Genomic DNA, 18,957 nt, shown 5'->3' on the forward strand with positions numbered 1-18,957 from the left:
GGTGTTTACATGCTGCAGTCAATGCGCAGCCTTGCACTGGCTGAGGCCAACCAATCAATGGGATCAACAAAGCCAGGCAGCTTGCGGCACCCAGATTGTGTTACTTCACTTCCACACACCTGCTTTCCAAACTCCACACTATACTCAAAGTACAAAACCACTCGCTGCCAACACTGGGAAATTGACACACAGGGAGAGAAGAAACAAATGCGAAAAAGCACTCCAAGGCCGAAACGTAACCCAAGAAATGAATGCCCTCGCGTCTATTTTTTTTTCTTGACAGAGAATGATGAAAACATCTAACTCTCGACAGTTCTGCCTACTCTTTAACAAGTGTAACTGTAAGTAGTTTCTCACGGGTCTGAGTAGGCTAAATTCATGTTATCGTGCTGAGCCACACCTAAGCAAAGGAAGGCTGAAAACGAGATTGTGAAATGAAAAAGAGACTTAAAATCCAATTTGATAAAGGAAGGCATCTATTCGTATAATGTCCTTGGGGAAGACATTATATTGTGACGATGGAAATTGAAGCTTACAGTTACAACCTCATTCGCATATCATGGTTACGGGATAAAATTCATCAAGAAAGCAGAATATGCATTTCTTCAATCAAGCTATTGGTTTAAACATAAGTTTTAACAAAGGTTACAATCATGACCAGGGGCGGATCAGTTCAATCGTAATAAACGTTGCATAATGATTATAAAGAAAGACAGTAAAAGGAAGGAAGGAGGGAAAGAAGATAAATAAAAGAAGAGGGATGGGTAGGAGATGTGCAGAAGTTAGTTGTTGTCCGGCTTGTAGAGCATTTATTCTGGTTTGCCCAAAGCGGCCTGAACGTTCAATGAACGAGTGTACGGTGGAAAAAATGTTCCTGTTCAAATCTAAAGAATACTGTCTGTCTCCGTTTAAAAGGTGGGGGAGGTGAATTATGTGATTAGGGAGGGTATGTATAGTTTCTTGACGTGCTTCGCGATAATTTGGACAATCGAATATGAAGTGTTTTACGGATTCGGACGGGAATACGCAGTCACAAGATGCATCTGTGGCAACGTGACGTCTCACTAGATCGTCATTAAGATCACTTATATAACCTGAGCTTACAGTGAATTATTTGTGACATGCTATCTCGAGAATAAAAATAACACGGCGGACTTATAATAAATCGTTATTTTGACAAAAAGTGCTTAAATTCACTTAGGGAGTCACTCAGTTTTATATAGTCTGGTAAAGAATTCCAGAGTTGTGTAGTAGATGGGAGAAATGAGTTTCTGTATAATTCAGTTAAACTATTAACAGTCATTACGAGCTACCCATTTGTCAATCTTCTTTTTTTTCTTCTCAATGCAGACATTTCCTTCAGTTTGTTAAAATGCCCCCCTGGGATCGATGTTGCATTTCTCTGCAAGACTGATGGACTACAACTGCAAAATACGATCTCATAATACATGTTATGTATATTATGTAAATCCGGGAGGCAGATGATCCTTCGCTGCTTAAAAAGCTCCCACACTCGTTGTAGTTTTAAAACATTTACCCGGCGACTTTGAAAGGAGTCCGAAAATGACACATAGCAAACTGTCGCCATGCAATTCGCTGTGCTTGTCTGGTGTTGATCCTTCCGCTACAGAAGATGGCTGTAACTACAGACCTCTTCCAGCGTTCATTCTGCAACCAGACCAGCCCCTCTGGGGGGGACTCTTCACTCACACCCCAGCACTTGTCGCCTTCACACTACCCCTTTTTTCCCTTCCCCCAAAGCCTGGAAAGGGGTCCGGCTTTGTTGTGTGTGTGTGGAGCTTTCAGCAGATTCAACAGAACACAGTCACTGATTCACAATCCGCAAACAATGGCGCCCGCTGCTGTGCATGGAACTCGGGGGCTCAGAGCGCCCAATAAAGGTCAGACAGAAAAGACGGGGGAAATTCACGCCGCTTGGCGAAGGCAGAGCTCTAATAAATTTGTACGGGTGTCATAATAAGTACTACTCGCTCAATGCTAACTCGAGTGTTTCAATACATACATGTACTCCTCCCCTAGCCCCATGCGAGAAAAAGGGGGCTTGAGGAAGATTAAAGACAAACAGTTTCTCAGGAGAAAAATGAAATTAGTCACGCTGAAAGCTGTCGAAACTGAGTCGATTCAGGGGGAGAAGGTGTTTTGCACAACCTGCTGCTATACACACACACAAACAACTCTTGCCGTTTGTTTCCACCTCGAAAATTGTTTTCCTGCAATTTATACGTTTATCATAGAAACAAAATATATAAAGAGCGCATGACTGATAAATCATAAAGCGACGACAAAACGGACCTCGGCATGACTAATGTAATAGACATGTGACAGTGATATGGATTGGAATTTGCTGAGCATATTATATGCAGTGCGATACATCAAAGAAAACTATCAGTGTCAGCGTTAGTCATCAGAACGAATCAATGCCACTCAATGGCATGCCGCTACCTAAATTTCAATACTCTAATATTATTATCAACATACTGAAAACAACTGACAGGTTGTCTAATTTAGTTTTACCTTTGGAAGCAAAAACAAGAATCCCATAACAACCAAAAACAGAGAGAGAGAGAGAGAGAGAGAGAGAGAGAGAGAGAGAGAGAGAGAGAGAGAGAGAGAGAGAGAAACACCATAATTTAACACAAGCACTTCCAACAAAATCCTAGAAGGAAAGGACCAGGATAAGAAAAACACTGAGCCCACAATTCTCATGCCGCTTTCTCCCTTGACAGTAAACACTGCCGTGTATATTCAACTCCTTTGACGCAGTGCAATGTCTCAGGGTGTAAAAAACAGTTAGCGCTTTCCTCGAGCACAGGCCAGTGTATGTTGAGATAGGGCACGTACCGAGGCCAGCCAAGGCTACGTGCTTCGCCGAGTTTATCTGTCACACCTACCACCTAATTGTTCATCATAATAGGCCCCCGAGCCCGGCGGCTTTTGTGCTCAGCCACTTTTATCACTCCCGCGGCTTGCCTATGTGACAGCCAGTGGATAAAGTTACCCCGAATGGGAAAGTACAGCCAGGATGGGTCGAGCAGGTTTATATCTTCCAGACACGGGAGTCCATTGGTCTGGTAGGCAAGGGGTCAAAGGGAGGAATTGAGGGGTGGGCCATAGTCGACCAGTGAAAATCTCAAATGGTCTCAAAATCTCCCCCCAAACCCCTCTGTTCAGAAAAAAAATACCATGAATTTTATGCAAATGAGTAAAAAGAAACACTGAAGTAACTGTTTGCATCTTTGCACACCGTGACACGATGTGGAAAAATAAAGCGTTGGAATTTAAATTGAAAAAGACAGACACGGAGAAACAGCTAGCATTTAAAACATTTTAAGGCAGGCAGAAACAGGGTGGGAGAGAAGAGCACTTGAAAACTTGTGAAGCCCATGAATACTTCATATCATCACAGGCGTCTGTGATCGACCAGGTGTATACATTGAATAGATGCAACATGACTATTCAAGTTTGTAGGCTACATGTACTAACATTGCAGTTGTTAAATCAATTAGGTTAAACCTGTCTACAGAAAAATACCGATAACAGATGACTGACAAAAGCATGCACACCAGGAAAATATAACCCAAAGATCATCTGTAAGACTAGTGGCACAATTCACTGTCTGGGTCTCAACTGACAACCAACTTAACTTCATAATGGCTACTCTAATCATGATGCAGCAAAGCTGTGAACTATGGCAAGTATCCAAGCATAGGTTGGTCTGTTGCACTAACCCCAATGAAACTATGATGGTTTGGCTGTTGTCTGTAGGAAGATAGACCTGAATCATTATTCTTTAGTGAAAGCAAGTCAAACTTGACGGCAAACTAACAATACATGACTAAAAAATGTCATGAATCCTGAAAAATTATAAGAATACAGAATCTTTAATTGCCCAAGGTTGGGAAATTGTGATGACATTGCGGTTAAGAAACATTTCAATCCAGCCATATACACCAACACACGCATCATTTATACAAACTGATCAACAACATTAAATTAAAAACAACACTGGACAGCACAAGTATAAAAATACATTTGAACACTAAAACTAGCAATATACACTCAAGCTTCCTCGCCTCAAGTCACACACACACACACACACATAATGCGGCGTCTGGGAAGGATTTGTATAAATAACAACCAAAAAAACGTCACCACAGACATTACGAATCCGGATTTCCGGAATATACCGGAAAAATTCCACCCATGATAATGCATGTAGTGTCACACTCAGAGATTAATTAAGGGCAGCAACACCACACATTCAATAAACCTGCAGCCGCAGTAGGATTCTCAAAATCAACGTTTAGATTTTATGTGTTCATTCTGTCCAAATTTCATAGCCAAGCAACTCAGAACTTGTACCTAAGCTATAAGGAGATCACTCTGAACTCAGCAAGATAAGGAAATTACAAATAACAATTTAAGCAGGCACATAAACCTTGAGAGATTTACAGAAATCCGTGTAATCAGTTCAATTCCAACAAAAGACTTACAGAAACAGGCACCCTATGAAGTCAAGACCAAAACATACATCATTACATGATGTATTGCTTCATTGTTTGTAATGAATACACACACACAAATATTAGTATTAGAGCATGTCTAACTTAGAAAGTCTACATACATAAACGCATCAGAAGAATACCCACTGCAAATCTGCTCAAATGCAAGTGTATGCATGTACTAATCATTTGTTAGGGAAACAAACACATGCAGTTGCAGCCTGAGGGTATAACAGCATGACAAAAATAAAAGCTAATCTTGTGACAGTATAAAACACAGACATTATAAGAAAGAAGGGGCAGCAGGAAACACCTCATCTGTTCTACTTAGAACTAGGTCAGAACCATGGCAAAAGCAGTCAAAACACCCTCAAGACCCCCCCCCCCCCCCCCCTGCGATTCATTAAGTACTACAGTAAAATTTGAGAAAAGCAGGTGTCAACAGAGGGGGGAATATCAAACTGCAGTTAAATTTACAAATGCTACATAGGGAATTGCGAAAGCAAAATGACAAGAAAAGAGGAACAGCATTAGGGCTGGAGGAAAAGTTTGAATGTTGTTGTCTACATACTGAAGAGGGGTGCTACTCAAACCCTAAACTGCAAAACCATTTGTTGAGTTCATCTCTCTTCTTCAGTTTGGTGAGCAAATCAAAATGCTAAAGTCATTACAAATTACAATTCATCTCTTATGTGTCCAGTAGTTATTTTGACCCAGGCATGAAAGGCGAGCAGACAAAAAACCCGAAGAAATATAATAATTTATTATATCCCAATCCCAAACATATTACTGATGGGAAAAGATGCAACCCTGAGCCCAAATATCTAAACAATTGATCCTTACCGACACTACTGATTACCAGGACTTAATCTAAATTCTAAGTTGAAGATCTATACTGTTACTTTCACTTCCTACAATCCTAGCTATCTGGACTTGAGAAAAATCAAGATAGGAGGCCTCTTTCAGTTTCATAATCATTCCATTTACTCATCCACCCTACAATCTACCCACAGTCACCCCTTTTAAAATGGACATTGAACACTTTACCAAAAATGACCCCATGACAACTGGCACAAAATGAAATTAAGATTTGCAGCAGAAATTTCTGTACCAAGAGGAAGTGAAAAGCCACTAACCTGAAAGATCAAACTTGTCCAAAAAATCTGTTGAAGTAACCAGTTACAGTAGAACACTAAGTTACTAACACTGTAACAGCCTGGGTTAATCGGTGTGTCGTACTTTGTACTCCATATCTACTTTGCTAACAAACGCATCTATCGCAAAACCAATGGTATTCTACTATTATCATCATCACTAAAAGGAAAGCAGCTAAAAATATAAAATGATCAGTCATTATTGCCATGTTTCAGTCAAAACACGTCATGCCAGATCAAAAATGATAAAATCTAACAATGCCAGGCTATCTTCCAGAAAACCATCAACGTGTCAAAAAGTATACTTAGTGCGCACACTAATGCTCACAAGACCGCTCTATAATTGAGTATCAAAGTCCAGGTGTCTTTCTCTTCCTGAACTAACGTGGACATTGTCTCTTATTTTCAAGACTGGAATCGTAACAGACAAACATGCATAAGGTAACAGAGACAAACACAACAAGTGACTGTCTTACAAGTTATTGTTGACACCCACTAAATATCGTCAAGCACTCTTGTGAAAACTAGTGACTGTTATTGAGTTAACACATGGGCTAACATACACTCCAGTTCCAAATCGAATGTTTTTGCAACACAGGTTTAAAATGGACAAACTAACGCAGGCATCTTTCCACACCAGCGAAACAGAAAACAAGTTTACACCAGTTTATGACTGAATGACATTGACACTGCCACTGGGAACTTACACTGGGGAATTCCAAATAATAACAAGATACTTTAAACTCGGTGTTAAATGTAACCAAGATTTTGACACAGCAAACATCAATACTAACTACACTTTAAACAGGGGATGGACGAGGGTGCAGAATGGTGGCGGAAAAGCAGCGACAGGGTATTCTTTGGTCCGGCCCCGGACACTTCAGTTTACACAAAGATCAAGCGCTTGGCAGGTGTTGGCAGTTTCAACTTCAAATCAGTTACACAAAGGCCAAAATGCACGTAAACAAATAAACACTTGGAGAAATAAAAACTAACCACTGACGACATTTAAAAAAAGGCTAATTGTTAATAAGAGGCCTTTGTCTCGACAGGAAACAAAGCTAAAAGAAAAGCGTGCGAGTGGCCGAGCAGAGCAGAGCAGCCCGCTCTGACACACAAGTAGCTGGTCAATACTGCTTACCTCTAGATCCTCCAGTGTTTTGAAGCTCATGATGGCAAACCCATCGATGACATCTTCTTCAAACGAATGCGATGAATTGTTGCGCTGTCTCCGAGGTTTGCTACGATTTTTTTCTTTGCTGGAGCGAGGGGGAGAACCTTCTCCTTCATCCCCGCTGAAACCCTCATCCACAAGATTTTGTTTTTCCTGATTGAGTTGATGCGCTCTTTCCTTGCGCTTGGTGCGATTCTTCGGCTTGCTCGGTTCGGTCTCCATTTCGTCTTCTAATGGAGCCTTACCGACGCATAAACCACCATATACACACCTTCAAGCTTTAAGTTTGCTACTCCAACTCGGAATTCACACGTACTCCCACAGATTTGGCACAATACAGCAAAATATTTCCACTTCGAAGACACCGATGCGTTCCACGATTGTTCAAATGGCGGAACACACAATATGGCCGCACTACACCTCACCCAGCCGCGTATGCCTCCGCGCGCACAAGCCAGCCACATATAGTGCGTCACTGACTGCTGCGGTACTTGAAGCCTAGTTTGTCAAGAGCATGCTATACTGTGAGAAAATCTTCTCTTATCGCTTCAAAGAAACTTTCTTGCGAACAAAGAATACCACATTTGCGGAAATGTGTACTTTGTTAATACGTGTAGTGCTCGCGAAGTACGCGCTTTTTGTGAGTGTCGGGGACACGCACTGACTCTACTTGATCTAACGAGCCGTGTAGTTTGGCCTGCCCACACCATGGATGCTTCACAACAGTTTGCTGAAGTTCATGTGGGGGGGGGGGGGGGGTATGATGGCTTGTTTGTTGTGGAGGTATGAGGGGGTTGCTGGAAGATTCTTCGTTTGTATCATTTAAGTTATTATTATAAACTCTTCCCGGCGACGACTGAGCTTTTTCGACTGACACTCGAGACATTTTCAAGACTCAGAAGTCATTAAGTGCAAGTGATCTGCAGCCTCTTATCTGGAGGGTGAGACAGTGAACATTGCAACAAGAAAGTTTTCTTCTCGATTTGATTGTATTGTATGTCTCTGATTGTATGTTGGTTTGTCATTTGTATGTTGTTGTGAGTTATTTTCTCCTTTTTTTTGTGCAAGTTGTTGATCAGTCTTTCTCTCTTTTCTTGTATGTTGGTTTGTCATTTGTATGTTGTTGTGAGTTATTTTCTCCTTTTTTTTGGTGCAAGTTGTTGATCAGTCTTTCTCTCTTTTCTTGTATGTTGGTTTGTCATTTGTATGTTGTTGTGAGTTATTTTCTCCTCTTTTTTTTGCAAGTTGTTGATCAGTCTTTCTCTCTTTTCTTGTATGTTGGTTTGTCATTTGTATGTTGTTGTGAGTTATTTTCTCCTCTTTTTTTTGCAAGTTGTTGATCAGTCTTTCTCTCTTTTCTTTTTTAACAGTAAAAAGCTAACAGAAAAAAAGCGATAACCAGTCGGTCAGGAAAATTAACGGACTGAATATCACTGAAAAAAGAGAAGACAGACTGACTCAGAAAGTCCTACTGGCTTTCAAACGGGCAGTGCCGGTGTCACGATTTCATCTTTCGCCTGTGTACAGTTCCCCCTCGACATATACTCAAGACTGAAATGTTGTTTCCTGGTAAAATTAAGAAGTGAAATTATTTATGGACGAAAAGCATGTCAGTTTCTTGCATGTGAAGAAAATTGGTGGTAAAATTTAATAGATTTCACCCCCAAAATCGAATTCTTCGAAAACGTGTACTGAATGGTTACGTCCCTTGAGTAAGAAGGAAAACATTTTAGGATAAATCAAATTTCTAAGTTAAATAAAACAAATTGGTTGGACAAATTTGGCCCCATGAATGTAAGGTACACAAGGTCGCTCATCAGTACTATCGAAGGGTGTTTTTTTGTTCAGTGTAGAGTTTATACTAGATCAACGAGGCCGAGAAGCGAAATATCAAACTGAACGGCGAAAGATGAAAACGTCACACCGGAAAAACTTAGGCCTCGCTGGTTAGGAAAAAATGAAATATAAATGTTGTTACAAAAATGTGATCAATAGCAAAAGTAGAGGTGGAGACTGAGGTTGGAGAAAGTATTGACACCAAACAAAATCATGTTAAAGTTTACCATCCCCCATCCCGCGATCACTCTTCCTTGCTTTCATCGGACTTTTCCCCCTGATTCTTCATGGTTTTTACACTTTATAACATCTTATTTTCAACGGATGGATTTCTCTTTTTGTTTTTGTTCTTTTTTTCGTGTGTGTGTGTGTGTGTGTGTGTGTGTGTGTGTGTGTGTGTGTGTGTGAGGTGCATGGCCCGGTGGGGTCGGGGAAGTCTCTCGGAAGTGTCGGTTAACGATTTTCCTGTTTTTAGTGCCTCAAACTCTATGTCTTAGTTTTAGCAGGGACAGATTGTAAGACTATAGGCGTCAACTTAAAATCTCCATCCTTGAGCAATAAAGTTCGTTCGTTCGTTCGTTCGTTTGTTCTCTCTCTCTCTCTCTCTCTCTCTCTCTCTCTCTCTCTCTCTCTCTTTCTCTCTCTCACTCTCTCTGTCTCTCTCTCTCTCACTCTCTCTCTCTCTCTCTCTCTCTCTCTCTCTCTCTCTCTCACTCCTTTCCCTTGCCGTCTCTCTCTCGCACGAGTGGAGTTTTACGTGTATGACCATTTTTTCCGCTTTGGAGGCCGGCGGCGTCTTACCACCCATTGCGCCCGTCAGATCTATTCAAAGCCAGTCTGCTATATATAATTTATTCTGGAAGCTTGCTGCGGAATTCTTTGCCTACTATATTGAGGGCCAAGAATCAACCTTCAAAACAAATCAAGTTGTAAATACTTATAAGAATTTATTTCATGCTCGATTTTGTTCTGTCGAATATGTTATCAAGTTTTTTGTGTGCATGTAGCCTACATGGTTTAGGTCATCAATATTAATAACGTTAATTATTTTGTTAATTGTATTTAGAATAGGATATCTGTTTTTAATTTGGGCAAGGACTGAATGCCAAAAAAATATGAAAATGCTTATTCTATCATTCTCGGAAAACAAAGATACCTTCATATCATGTTATCTTCTTTTTTTCTTTTTTTCTTTTTTTTCTTTTTTAACTACTATTTGTTTTACTCAGGTTTGCTAGACCAAACCCGAAGACTGAGACGGGTCCAGCTCGTCTCCGCGAAGCATGCGGACATAGTGCCTAAATAACCTATTTTCTGAGTACACTTTCAGAGTAAATATGGCATATCTATATATTTTTGGATTCAGGAAATGATGAAGAATATGATTACAATCCACACACACAAAATTAGCTTAGTAAGCACTCATTTGTATATGATTTTACGTTTGTCGCCACACAGCCCAAGTTATCTCAAGAAAAAAACACGCATTTGTTTGAAAATATATACATGTATATGGAAGCAACTGCATCCTCTTTTCCGCATCGTCTTGTTCAGTCGTATAATAAACTGGGCAAATAACCATTAATGTTCGTTTTTAGTCTGTGATTCTTGTTCATGCTCTGATCACTTTTTCCTTCAAATAAAACGCAAAACATACACCGACAATTACAAGAAAAAGACTAGTTCTATTGTTGTTCCAGTGGCTATATGGCACAGGCAGTTTCAGATGATTGAAACTCAAAAATATTTATTTTCTATACAAGGTCACAGTCACCCGCAAAGCTTTTTGATTCGGCACGAGAGGAAGATTTACGAACATCATCAGTACGATAACGACATCAACGCGGCAAAAGAAAACGGCAAAGACATTCATAATCTTCACTAATTACTATATGTCGGCACAAACCCCAATGTTTGGAAAAACATATAAAAAAGATAATATGCATGCAAGACTACACACAATAGTCAATGAGCCGTGATACAGACCGACGTTTCTTACCTGCCTTGTACGAATGCCTGTGTCGCAATCACTTGAATCAATCTTCACAAACGGGATGCGTCTAAATGGTGTGGAAATAAATCCCGATTGCAACTCATAGGCGCAGGAATCTGATATTCCTGCAGTTTACTTAAAGTTTATCTTATAACATATTATCTTTTCTTCTCTTTGCGCTCTCTCTCTCTCTCTCTCTCTCTCTCTCTCTCTCTCTCTCTCTCTCTCTCTCTCTCTCTCTCTCTCTCTCTCTCTCAACATATATATCCACGATTAGATACAAAATATTGGCATAATGAGAATTGCATGTCTTTCTCTTGCTGTTGTTTTTATTGTTGTTGGATATTGTTGTTGTTGTTGTGGTTGGGTTTTTTTTTTTTTTTTTTTTTTTTTTTTGGGGGGGGGGGGGGGGGGTCTGTGGGTATTGGCGATAAGCCTTAACAAAGTAACCGTCTGAAGGAGTTTGTGCTCGTTTAACTACATCACAGTGGAAAGATTGTTCACGGCAAAACTGGGCGACTGCAATATAAGCTATATCTTTACAGTATGATTTTTCCTTGTGTTTGTTATTCACTTAAAAAAGAAAAAGTTTCCCCCTGCTTTGTGTGTGTTTGTGCGTGCGATCTTAATGTCAGATCTGGAGTGAATTGTAGCAAAGGCCCAACCTGCACAAGATAGCTTTGGGAAAGTCAAACTCACGGCGATTGTATATACACCACCGCGAATCTATGGTGAAAATGATTGGTGCCGAGCGCTAGTGCTTCATTGCCGCTCAAAATGCACACCTGTCGAACACAAAAAAAGACAAAATCCTTGAGGAATTTCGGACAACTGATTTTTGTTATGCAGTATTTTTTTAATCCTACAATTGTCGATGTCTTGGAGAGTTGCTTCCTTTTTTGTTTCTTCCTTTTTTCTTTCCTCCCTTCTTTCCTTCTTTCTTTCTTTTTGTCTGCCTGCCTGCTTCAGTTGAGGGGTCGAGGACGACCCCTCTTCTCCAATACAAAGCCTTGAGAGAGGTGCACATGAGTCGTTTTTTGCCGTTCTCACGAGATAGTTACTTTTGTTTTGTTTCGTTTTTCCCTCCTAATTTCTGCATTTTCACAACTTTTCTGTTTTATCAGTCTGTCATACATGGTGTCAATTGGAAAAAACCGAAACAAAACAGAAGTAACTGATCTCGTGAGAACGGTAGTGCACTCGAGATGGTTTGGAAAAAAACACGACACTGTCCCTTTCAACCCGTATGGGGCTCCCACAACATGTGACAGACTGACCAATCCACCGAACCGATTCGTTCTTCGAGAGAAGTTTAGCGGGAAAACCTTTTCAGTGCCTCAGTGAAACAGACGAATCTATGTGCTAAAGCGGGCAAAGTGTAGCAGACGACACGGCGGATGGACTGATTTATCATGACTCACAGACATAATTATAGTTTGACCGTTTCTGGAATCTACAAATACATATAGTTAACTATTTTGCGTTTGTCAATGTGTAATCAAACACCATACAGAATAAAGTTATTCGACATTGATACTCTTTGTCATAACAAGAACACTACCCACCCCCACCCCAACCCCACCCCCCCCCCCCCCCACCCCCTTTCAAGTGTTCGTCCGTTCGCTTTTTTAAGCCGCCATTAGAATAATGGGGGGCTTACTGGATTTGCTCTGTCTGTTTGTTTGTTTGTTTGTTTGAGGCGGGCGGGCGGTCAGTCGGTCGGTGTTTGTCGGGTAAGACTTGTATCTCTGGGTCAATTAAGCTCAAATTTTGTGAAATTGTTAGGAATAGGCTTTGTTTTTTGTATGCAAAAAATTACAATCCTAACGGTAGTCAAACGGAAGATGTCAGCTTTTAACGGACAAACCGAGCCAGGGGACGAAACCAGGGGACGAAACCCACTGACGTGTGCGGGAATTCCCGCAGGTTACTTCCCTTTCCCCTTTTTGGTTCACTGATCTATATTTTTAGATCAGTGTTTTGGTTTGGCAGCCGCCATGCTTTTGTTCAATTTCATTTTACGTGCTCCGATATTTGGATGCTTCGCTGGGCAGTAACAGTGCAGTTTGTTTTATTGGTGTGTGTGGTTCCGTGGTACGGACTCGTTTGCCAAATAATGTTTTGGTCTTATGTTATTACTAGCATTTTGTATCTCACTTCGACTCTATATATTCTAAAAGAATCAGACAGTGTAAAAGTATTACCATCAACATACTCCGTTTGCTGAAAAATAACTTTTTATTTGAGTTATCTCCCTTTCTTAAGAACGTTTTAGAAGATAGTAGAGATTCAGGGCCAAAAACATATAAATATGTTATATTTGGATTAAAAACAAGCTCTTAAATTAAAAAATATATAAAAATTATGATTAAAATTAAATTTCCGAAATCGATATAAAAACAATTTCATCTTATTCCTTGTCTGTCTGTCTCTGTTCTCTTAGCTTCCCCTCTCTGTCGGTGACTACTCTCTCTCTCTCTCTCTCTCTCTCTCTCTCTCTCTCTCTCTCTCTCTCTCTCTCTCTCTCTCTCTCTCTCTCTCTCTCTCTCTCTCTCTCTGAATATGGTTTGAAACAGTTTTGCGTCGCCGCCGGTTTGGAATCCGGCCCGGGACGGACACGGGTCAACTGTTTGACTGTATCCATGTCCCACTCCCGTTTCACCACATGGCGGCGTATTGACCCGTTATGGTCAACCCTTGTTTTTCTCGTCTGCCGAGGCGATGTCGGCTGTGTCGCTACGCGCGCCGCGTGACCCCAGAAATTGCATAAACTACTCCGACACAAACTACATCAGCCACAGGAGGTTGCGCCGATCGGTCGAAGTATCCTATTTCTTGGTGCATGTTTCACAATCTTCTGTTTCGCCTGAAGTCAGTGGTACTGGCAACAGTAGAAAGTGTAAACAACACAGCAAACGAAGACTTGCAACCATTAGTCGGGAATATTCTTACTTTTCTCTGCAGCCGATACGCAAAGTAAGTCGAATCAAGTCGAAAGCAGCTAATCTCTCTCTTGAAAATATTGATATTCCAAATGAATCATGCATTATTTTTGATCTGGATCTAGTAGCAAATAGTTGTGAAGTTAGAACAAATGAAAAGGACAGCTTCCTCACTTCCCCTATGCATAACTATAAATATGAAGTTGCTATCAGACAAAGGCCATCTGTCCATTGCCACTCCTGTCACAGATTTTTGTTTGAAAAACAGTGTTACTCATGGAAAAGCAAAGATAGTATGGATACATTCAGGCTAAGTTTGGGACTTGACAAAAATGCTTTCTTTTGCCTAACATATATATGTCATTCCCACCTCATCCCGAACTCAGGTAAAATGAGTTACTTCCCTTCGGGTCTCATTTATCCCTGACAGGATGCCTTTGTTTTTCTTCTCTGGGGAGGAAATCGCTTTTTTTTTTTTAATGTTCACATATTAAGAGCTTTTCGTAATGTGTTATTGATATAAGCAGATTCGCGATCGTCGATAATGATTTTTCATGGTGTTGTGTAAATTTTTAAATTACAAAGGAATTGTTATGTAAGACAGTTTCAAGCGAGCTTTTTTTCGCGGATGTATTTACTGTGCAAATAACTCTAAATTTGGCAACTGTTTCACGTGATAATCAACTTTGTCACGTGATCATAACAAAATGGCTACGGAGCGGACGAAACTTTTTCCGTAACCAGTTGGGAGTGATGTAACAATATCACGGTCTCCTTCCCACGGTAGTCTCAAAATTTCGACTTGTTTTGACCTTAGAACGATGTCTTTATCATAACTGTGAAGAACAGAACGGAGATCACTGTCAAAGTCGACCATTCTACAATCACGTTCGTCTTTCGTCTTTTGATCAGAAACATTAGCGAAAAACATTATGGGAGATAACTGTGTATTCTTGTTTTGATAGACTTCTGCTTTTAGACACTTTCTTTCCCTGTACTCCGCGTAGCAATTATCCATCCTGTCAGAGAGACGTGAGCGATAGCGTTGACCGATGATTATCAGAATGATTCACACCTGTCAAAAAGGGCAATGCCTGCAAGTTTTCATAGAAATAACATAACACTTGATCCTATTCCAGAGGTTCTCAAATGTCTCACATTTTCTGAAAAAAAAGTTAATTTGCAAACTTAAGATTTTCCTGACTTTAGGTGTACTGCCAGGTGGTCAAGTTTTGTGAGCGTGGCAGTGTTTTGCATTTACCTGTGAATGAGTCGGATATTCTTAACCAACTTCCTCTGCATCAAACTGAAACCGAACACGTATCTGTCTGTCATGAAAATGGACATACTAGAGTTATTTCCAAACATAAAGTTTCACCTGATAACATTTTACTCGCTTTACAGTGGTTAAAAGCCAATAATCCAATATACGCAGACTTGGACTTGCACAACGCTGAATCAAAGCTAAGCAAGTCACATGATGATAGTGTTTGTTGGGATTTTGAACAAAACTTTGAAGAAACCCAACATGAAGTTGAACGGGGCGGGGATATAGCTCAGTTGGTAGCGCGCTGGATTTGTATTCAGTTGGCCGCTGTCAGCGTGAGTTCGATCCCAGGTTCGGCGGAAATTTATTTCAGAGTCAACTTTGTGTGCAGACTCTCTTCGGTGTCCGAACCCTCCCCCCGTGTACACTACATTGGGTGTGCACGTTAAAGATCCCACGATTGACAAAAGGGTCTTTCCTGGCAAAATTGCTTAGGCACAGTTAATAATTGTCTACCTATACCCGTGTGACTTGGAATAATAGGCCGTGAAAGGTAAATATGCGCCGAAATGGCTGCAATCTACTGGCCGTATAAAATTCCATCTCACACGGCATCACTGCAGAGCGCCTAGAACTGTACCCACGGAATATGCGCGATATAAGCGTCATTGATTGATTGATTGATTGAAGTTATGGTTCCTGCTGATAACTGCATATCAGTCAAGCCTTGAACGAGTAATGTGAATATACACGATATTGAAAATGAAGAGGAAATGGCATTTCCATGGCTTTTTCCTGAGGGCAGAAATGGATTCAGACATGCAAGAGACAGAAAAATATGGCTTTCAATATACTTGAGAAACAGACTTTACAATGAAGACTCTCGGTTCAGAAAAGATATGATGTATTTGCTTCAGTCAGCAGTAGCCTATGACAAGTTACTTCTCAGACAAGCTGCATCAATCTACATGAAAATCCGATCTCAATTTGCAACTGGAAGACAAAGTAGAATTTGTGCAAAGGATGCTAAGAATATTAATACAACTTCATCTTTGCATGACAGCTCTGACATGTTCATGAAGAACATTCGAGGAACAACTGCTTACTTTCACATGTATCCGTACATTACTGTTTCTTTAATTATAACACGGCTTCGACCCCTGTTGATTTTAATCAACCAAATTTCTTGTGTGTCTGTCTGTTGGGGAGGGGGTGGGGATAGAGCAGGAGGGGAGACCGGAGAGGTCAGTAGTGTGTGTGTGTGTGTGGGGGGGGGGGCCTAGTGGGAACTAACGCGGTGGGGACGTGGTTCGTTCTCAATGGGAGAAGCGTTTGTAACAGTCAGCTTGACGGGCGCTGTGGCGGGGTGGTAAGACGTCGGCCTCTTAATCGGAAGGTCGAGGGTTCGAATCCCGGCCGCGGCCGCCTGGTGGGTTAAGTGTGGGGATTTTTCCGATCTCCCAGGTCAACTTATGTGCAGACCTGCTAGTGGCTTATCCCCCTTCGTGTGTACACGCAAGCACAAAACCAAGTGCGCACGGTAAAGATCCTGTAATCCATGTCAGAGTTCGGTGGGTTACAGAAACACCCAAGAAACACCCAGAAACACCTCTGAAAGCGGCGTATGGCTGCCTTAATGGCGGGGTAAAAACGGTCATACACGTAAAATTCCAATCGTGTAAAAACACGAGTGTACGTGGGAGTTTCAGCCCACGAACGCAGAAGAAGAAGAAGTAACACTAACAGTCAGCTGCCTACCCCAAGTTGATCAGTACCAGAGACATGAAGACAGCAGATGAGATAATTTAACAAACTTTCGTCGGGGAGCTTTCAATGACCATAATCCCTTTTGTTAATTCTTTTGTTTGTTAATTTATTTGGTTGTTGTCCCTTAATTTATTTATTTTTCTTTGAAGTGGATGGGGGTGGTCGTGAAAAAACATGTGTTATGCAGACTGCCCAGGCAGCAGCACACTGCCGCGCCAGGGAAAGGCAAGAGAGCGGCGCCGAGCGGCAGTCACTCATTGACGTATAGTTATTGCACTGCATTGGTAGAATTGTGTACCCGAACAGAGTATCTGAGACTTCATCGAGGCTTGGCCCGATCGACATAGAAGAAGGAGACTACTTTGAGAGTGGCAGACACGCTGTTTGATGCGTACCATGATACTTGACAGTGCACGCCGTATAAGTCATTAGCCTAATTCACGTACTTGCTAACACATTTAACCGTCACTCTTTGGAGTTTGAAGTTGTATGGCATCCTCATTGTAAATGAATATTTGATTGCTTATTTTTGGTATTAAGAAAACAAATACAAAGTCAGCTTTTGATGTTATCATCGTTGGTTTAAACAAAATTGTACTCAGAATTTCTTTGCATGAAACAATTCAAAACATACAACTAGGACACTTATTGTTGTTATTGTTGTTGTTATTCATAAACGTCAAACATTGAAACATTTTCAGTCTCTTACTAAAAGGGTTTAGCTGCAGAATGAAAATGAGGCCTACGTTCACCAAGTTCATCGAAATTTCACTGAATATATGCATCTTTGTCTTAGTGAAGTATTTAGTAACTCGTGCACAAATTCCACCACCCCTCGCTTGATACCATCATTTCTGTAGATATGAATCATCTGTTGATATTACATATCAAGTTCTCAGCCATTGAAGCAAACGCTTAAAAACGTGAATTTTGTAAATATGTTTCTCTTCTTTATCAGGTACACGACTGGATAAGCCTGTGACTGTTAGTCACCATACTTGTTTTTCACTGCGAAAGATTTAATTTGGGCTTTTGGTTATTTTTTTGAATGCAGGGTCGCATTACGTGTTTTTAAAACATTTGTTGCAATATGCAAATGTATGCATGTGCATACCGATTCCATGATGGGGGTTGTTTTTTGTAATATCACACACACACAAACACACACATACACACACACACTCACACATACACACACTGAAACACTGCATGACACACACACACATACACACACACACGCGCGCGCGCGCGCGCACGTGCACACGCAAACATACATACACACACACAATTTTTTTAAATTTTAATCTTTTATCTATGCGCATATATATATTTATACACAAAATTGCACCCGAAAAGGGTCACCGGTAACTGTGTTACGGGAGTAAAACGTTACCACAAACAAGACGGTCAACAGCATTTAAATACATAACAACAGAACCTGGAAGTTTTACAATATGATTCTTGAAAAAGTGCATTGCGTAAAACTGTAAAACAGAACAAATGACAAGTTTAAAAAAACAACACCTGGAATGGTTGCTGTCGTCCAAACACGGACAAAGCGAGACAAATATATATACAACACAGTGTATGCTTTTCTCTCTCTCCAAATCACAGTTTGTAGTCACGGGTACATTCTCTCTCGTAAAAATCATATTCGCATGCAACCACAAATCTGTTGAGAATTTGAAATAGAATTATGTCAAATAGGGTGCTTGCTTTCTGTGCAGAGTAAAAATTGTTTGCTGACTTATTTGTGCTTGTAACATTTTTACACACAATGCATATATGACACATAATAATAATAATAATAATGCAAACTTTTATAGCGCTATTCTAGAAAAATGTCTACTCTTAGCGCTTTACAATACATACATCGACCAAGCATACTATACACGCACAGGCAAAGAAACCGACCAAACATAACCAACAAACTATACATGCACAGGCAAAGAAAGAGACCAAACATACAATACACGCACAGGCAAGATAACGACCAAACATAAACAAACATACTATGACCAAACATAACCAACATACTATACGCGCGCAGGCAAAGAGAACAATCAGCACATGTAATAATTACATCACATGCAGGTGCTTATTTTTATTTTTTGAATATGCACAAAGTAATTCAAATACAATCAATGTATGGAGGGCATTGATTATGGTATCTGTCTAAAGGCAAAGATGCTATATTATGCCACGTGAAAACCAGGAACGATCTGTGGCTATAAACATGATGATTGTGTATACAGGGGAATGAATATACCTTTAACTACATGTATCACCGACAGTAAATCT

General features: G+C 40.5%; 2 protein-coding genes across 7 annotated transcripts in view; both read right to left on the reverse strand.

Annotated features, from left to right (window-relative positions):
- Positions 1 to 7,247, reverse strand: part of LOC138975936 (autism susceptibility gene 2 protein-like) — a 191,785-nt gene extending 184,538 nt beyond the window's left edge. For all 5 annotated transcript variants that reach the window (XM_070348705.1, XM_070348708.1, XM_070348707.1 and 2 more), the window contains exon 1: positions 6,819 to 7,247. In XM_070348705.1, coding sequence (XP_070204806.1) covers positions 6,819 to 7,073 — 255 coding nt within the window. In that variant the 5' untranslated portion in view covers positions 7,074 to 7,247. The remainder of the gene's footprint in view (positions 1 to 6,818) is intronic.
- LOC138975939 (uncharacterized) overlaps positions 1 to 18,957 on the reverse strand; it is a 293,946-nt gene that overhangs the window by 188,089 nt on the left and 86,900 nt on the right. The window lies entirely within an intron of this gene.

This window comes from Littorina saxatilis, linkage group LG9, assembly GCF_037325665.1.
Source record: "Littorina saxatilis isolate snail1 linkage group LG9, US_GU_Lsax_2.0, whole genome shotgun sequence".
Lineage (NCBI taxonomy): Eukaryota > Metazoa > Mollusca > Gastropoda > Littorinimorpha > Littorinidae > Littorina > Littorina saxatilis.